This window comes from Parasteatoda tepidariorum, chromosome X1 (genome assembly GCF_043381705.1).
Source record: "Parasteatoda tepidariorum isolate YZ-2023 chromosome X1, CAS_Ptep_4.0, whole genome shotgun sequence".
In the NCBI taxonomy this organism is placed as follows: Eukaryota; Metazoa; Arthropoda; class Arachnida; order Araneae; family Theridiidae; genus Parasteatoda; species Parasteatoda tepidariorum.
Window position 1 is genome coordinate 8,467,275 of NC_092214.1, and position 6,000 is coordinate 8,473,274.

Below are 6,000 nucleotides of genomic sequence, written 5' to 3' on the forward strand. Positions count from 1 at the left end.
AGCAACAAAATATTTTTTTTGTTGAAACAAATTAATAACATACCTATTTATGATTCAGTCAAATTCAGAATTTCATTCGGCCAAATGCTAATTTCCCCCCTCCTAAAAATATAACTTTGCAGCACCACTGTATTCAATATTAATACAAGCCACACACACAAGGTACACAGTAAATTTTGCAACAAACTTCTGGGGAGGTAGGTCACATTATGAGGTTAGAGGGTTGCTTAGCAACCTGGGACCAAAAATGTCATGGCACAGTATAATGAGTGATTCCATATTATACCCGAATGCCTTTAAATTGATACTTATATTAGAAGGTATTTTATCCTTTTTTGGATTATTTTTAATTTACTAATTAACAAGCTTTTATGTTCAGCATATTGATTCATACAAGATTCATCAATGAAAAATTTCATTGATATGCACAGTAGTGCTTAATACTATTTTAGTTTAAAATATGGGTATGGATTACTTATTTTTCAAATTATTTTTTATCTATAAGGTTAAATAGGTAACATAAAGATAAATTGGTAAATATTTCTATGCCTTAACTATGCTTTTTAGGGTTCTTTAAAAAAGTTAATGAAAGTGCAAATTTTCCATGATTACTGGGATAATCAGTACCATATGTTGTCAATAGTCTGTGATTCTTATCTGTGAACTATCTAACTATAGTCTGTGAATTATATCTTCGAAATGAATTTAAATGAAACACAAAAAAACATACCATATACAAGCACCTAAAGCTTTGAAGGCAAGTTCATATTCTTTCAATGGTGTTTGACACAAAAAGTCATCTAAGAAAGAAAATTGCTGAATTTAGAAGGAAAAAAAAGCTTAACATTTTTGCAACTGGCATTTTGAAGTTTAAAAAGTGCTCAATTAAGACAAAAATATTACATTAATTGTTTATTAAATGCACATTTATACAATATTTTCATGAAAACTTTCTCTATATCTGGGACTAATAATAATAAATAAAAAAGTGTGTATTATAAAAGTATAAAACGAAAAATATACTGATCATTCATTGAGTACCAGGAACAATCAAAAAATAAGTTAGTTGTGAGTAGTGAGACATATTTTCAAACGATTTTTTATTCATTATCAAACAATGAAAATAACAAGTTTGATAAATTTCAATTATTAATTAATCTATGGTAAATAACCAAGGATCTTACTTTGAAAGATAATGAATATTTATAAAACAAAAGCATATAAACATTTCATAATAGCATAAAAACATTCCTTTCAATACATCAAAAAATAATAATAATAATAAATAAATAAATAAAGAAAATTTTTATTTCAAAGTACATGGGGGGAAAAATATATCAGCTGAAAGAATTCAACTTCATAACAATTTGGATTATCAACTATTTAAATACTCAAAAAGTAAGGGCTTTGATTTGTGTTATCCGACATTCATTCATTTTGTGTTCTTCTAATTGGTATGGCAAAACAGCATATTAATTTTGAACTTATGTTGTGCAAATTAGTCTGCTTACATGTTCTAAAAACTAGTTTGCAACTAATTTTCTAAATACAGTAGAGAACCAATTATCCTAACCATCTCTATCCTGGATGTCTGTATTTCCTGGCTTCTGGGTCACTAAAAATGAATTAATACAGCTTAACTATATTTCTACTTTAAGATTGAAAAAAATAGCCAATTTTAGTTGTTTTAGTATTCCAATTAAGAATTTGTGTTCTTGCTTTACTCGTTACTTTATTATGCTTATATAGTAATGCATAGTGATGTATTTTAATTGCATTTTCATTCCCCCCTTAAGTCGGAGCAAAAAAAGAAATAATTCGTTTAATCAGACTACCTTTATGAGATGCTGATTTAATTTTCGTAAATAAAATTTTGTTTTAAAAAAATGGTCAAAATTCCACCATTCTACCCATAATCAATCTACTAGTGACTGATTTTAGAATTTCTTTCTCTGCTTCGCGCAGTTGCACTTTCTCTGTGATTACTATCTTGGATTGAAAGCAAAGTTATTTAAGCACAGTGTTGAAGAAGCACAAAGACTATCTGCTTGGAGTTTGAACACTCATTTATTACAAACTAAATATGAAGATGGCTAATTTACAAATGACTATGAAGGAGAAAATACATACGTACTGAAGCACGGAGTTCCTTAGGAAACTTTACAAATTCTTAAAAAAAATAAACAAGCCAGCACACCACAGCTTGACAGAATAAATAATAATATAAACATCAGCAATGATAACACAGCATCCAAAGTATTTATACATAATAAAGTTGCATCATGAACCAATTTGTAATATCCCGGTCATTGCGCATATCATTAAAATAAAGAAGCGGTAACAAGTTTAGTTGTATTCATCCTTCTCATAAAAAGAAATATTTAAAGAGGTATACAAAAAGGTATTAATCTTAAACTTTGATTTTATATAATAGCGAGTGATTAAAAAGAGTAATACAAGAGAAAATTCAACTGATTGGTCAAACTATTTCCAACAATTACGTTATACCATTTGGCTTTCAGGCATTAAGAATTGGACAGGCAGCTGTTGGTTTTTCTACCAAACAGAGAGATTTTTTTTTCTTTTTCTTTGGCATTCAGTGTGTAAACTTGGCATTACGTAGATCATCCATTTTAGGTTAGGTCACAGGATTTTAAGCATAAGCTTTTGTCGGGTCTTATTAAATCTTTGTTTTGTTTGAACATGTCTTTTCCGGAGTTCAGCTTTATTTTTCTTCAAAAAAACTAGTTTAATATGTTATGAAATAAAAATTAAAACTTATAATAAATTAAGGGATTTTTGAACAAGTTTTGTCAAAACTAGGTGGCACTGAAAGGGTTGAAACTGTTTATAAGAGTCAGTAATTTGCTTGCTGGAAATTTTTTAACTGAGATTTTGGTTTAATTTAATTTTATCCAAGTCTGACATTCCTTTATGTTCGACTGAACAGGGAGAAAAAGTATCCCCACCATCTTCCCATCTACTTAGCTTTAAGGATGACTCAGCCATCCTAGTTCAAAACTTGCAGTGAAAGCAAATAAAGTTTTTCCTGGTTTTCTGGAAACCAAATAAAAGGTTTTATACAGTACAGCTAACTATAACCCTACAAAATTGATTAATATATAGGCGTATCTTAGCCACCTTCATATTCCAATCAAAAATTTGTATTTCCACTTGACCTTTTTTGCTTTCTTATATTAAGATAGTGAAGTATAGCAATTTATTTTCTTTATTACATTTCCACCTTCTGTTCACTGTTAAGCATGCGTAATGCATTTACCCCTCGTAAATCAAAAACAATACACCTTTCTCCCTCTTCAACTTCAAGGATGCCTGGAATTTCCACATTTTGCGCAATCGTTCTAGTTCAAAATGGAGGGAAAACCCAGCAAGAACTTGAAATTGTGATTGCTATAACATGGTCAGTTTCAATTGTTTTTCAGTGACAAGGAATTATCTGCAAATAATAGCATAACCATGACAGAGAAATCTCAGAGATAGAGAAATGAATTTCTTTAAAAGAAATATCTACGGATATAAAAAAAAAACTTGCGACGTCTAAATTTATCCTTCCTACTAAAAATGCAGCTAGACAATAAACATGAATGATTTTCTTACAAATTTACATGATAAAATGGCAAATTCCATACTCATCCAAGCCTGGCATATTATAAATAATAATTAAAAAGAAACTGTTCTAATTACATTATCACTTTCGAAGCACTGCATTTAGTAAAAAAGGGTTATGTTGTTAAAAAAAATTCAAGGTTAAAATGTTCTAGATTCTATCAATGCAATAAAAGAGAAAAATTATAATAATCAACATCAGAGAAAAAGACAAGAGAGAAAAGAATTCAATATAGAAATGTGAATCTTGTAGCACTAATATCTAAAAACATCAACAGTACATTTTAAAAAATTGTATAATGGCTGATTACATTTCTTTTTAATGTGCTAGTAACTTTCCTGTTTAACATTAATAAAAATCATCACTGTTAAATACATACAGGGTGCGTAGCCAGATTTTTCAACAAAAAATAAGCACCTTTTAAGCAGTCAAAAAATATTTTTAATTGCTTTCCAAAAAACAAAAAAATCATTATTAGGATCTGTGCAGCAATAAAAATTATTTTTTTTCTTTCATATAAAGTTCTTAATTTATAAGCATAAAATCAATAAAATTAAGAAGTATTTAAAAAAAAAAACTTTACACAATCACGATGAAATAACTAGTTTCTGATAAATATTGCAGAGAAAATAATTAAAATCATGCATTTTTTATAATTCAGAATGACAATCGACACCACGGCAAAGAAAAAATCTCTTTTTAGAAGATAGAAAATTAAGCACTTTTTAGAAACCCCAAATGAAAAAAGCACCTTTGGAAAATTTTACACACCCTGACATAGGAAATTATAATTTTTTACAATTTAACTCCATAAGTATAATAGGCTGTAAAATAAAAAAAATTAAAATTAAATAAATAAACATATGCAAATGCTGTCACATATATCTCTTTTTAGAAGATAGAAAATTAAGCACTTTTTAGAAACCCCCAATGAAAAAAGCACCTTTTGAGAATGTTACACAACCTGACATAGGAAATTATAATTTTTTACAATTTAACTCCATAAGTATTAAAGGCTGTAAAATAAAAAGTTAAAATTAAATAAATAAACATATGCAAATGCTGTCACATATAGAAAAGTTGTCTCATAATGATGTTATTTTAATTTCAATGTTTTAACAAGTACTATGAAACAAGCAATGTGATGAATTAAAGAATTAATTATAATAGGTTAAAATATTTAAAAAGTATCTACTAATATCTAAATTAGTAGATACTTGTTAAATATTTCAGCCTAAAAAAATTAATTCTTTAAACAATTTATTGTAAAGATAAGTTACACAAAATAACTTTTTCATGAAATTTTAGAAAAAACAAGGCAAATACTAAATTTATGCAGAGTTTGATGATCAAAATATTTTGCATAATACTTATTTTTACTTTTAAGCATACTTTAGTGTGTTTAAAAAAATTCTAAAATTGTCAAGGTTTTTATTGTCTCCTGACATAACACATTTGATACATAGGCTCAAACTTGTCACTTGTAAAACAAAGATATTTAAACAATTTTTCCAAATCAAAATTTTATACTGTGTATAAAATTTTGATTTCTTTTTTAATATAATACTATTACGATCTGCGAATTTAGAAACTTGCTTTTAATTAATCACTTTATAATGGGTTCGAGTCAAGGCCGGATTAACCATTAAGCACACTAAGCACGTGCTTAGGGCACCAAGGGATAGGGGGGCACCACAAAGCCTGACTAAATGTGAGGAGTATATAATTTAATTTTTTTTTTAAACATTACTTAAAAAATTTATTATTTTGAGCTTCCATCTTAAGAGTAGATAACAAGCTTTTCTAAGTACGAAATTTTACATAATAAAAGAAAAAAAACAAAAGATGTTATGTATCAAAAATTTTTGGTCTTATAATTAAATTAGGTAGCGAATTTCTATGCGATAAAAGATCTATTTATTTATCCACTACAATGATTCCATAACATACTGCTACGATTCATGTTTACATAATATTTTTCGCAGTTGTAGCAAAGTTAATACTTCGTCAATTTGATTTTTTTTATGTAAAAAAAAAAAAATTATTTACAACATTTTGATGCAATGATTTGAGGATGTAAAATATGTGATTTTTGATGTGAAAAAAAAAACTGTATTATGCATGTTTGCAGTTCTTGTACATGTTTTTGTTTTTATGTGCTGCACATTTTTCAAAAATATTTGCTTACACTATATTTTCAATTATATTCTCATTGCATATTAAAAAGAAGTCATCAAATTACGTAAAGGTTGTGTTACAAAAATTTATTTCAAAATTTTACTTCAAATAATTTTTTTATTCACTAAATTAAGAAAAAGGAGCTGTGTTTAAGTATCATTTTTCTAAATTTCTTTGTGGAGGAGAGGTTAAAT

At 27.4% G+C, this 6,000-nt stretch overlaps 1 protein-coding gene across 2 annotated transcripts in view; it reads right to left on the bottom strand.

The window, feature by feature from the left end:
• LOC107448365 (DNA mismatch repair protein Msh6) overlaps window positions 1-800 on the bottom strand; it is a gene marked incomplete at its 5' end in the record, with an annotated part of 128,773 nt that extends 127,973 nt beyond the window's left edge. For both annotated transcript variants that reach the window (XR_011638280.1, XM_071187838.1), the window contains 1 exon segment: window positions 731-800. Coding sequence is in view for 1 of the 2 variants with exons in the window: in XM_071187838.1 (XP_071043939.1) it covers window positions 731-800 (70 nt within the window).
• Between the last annotated feature and the right edge of the window lie 5,200 nt (window positions 801-6,000).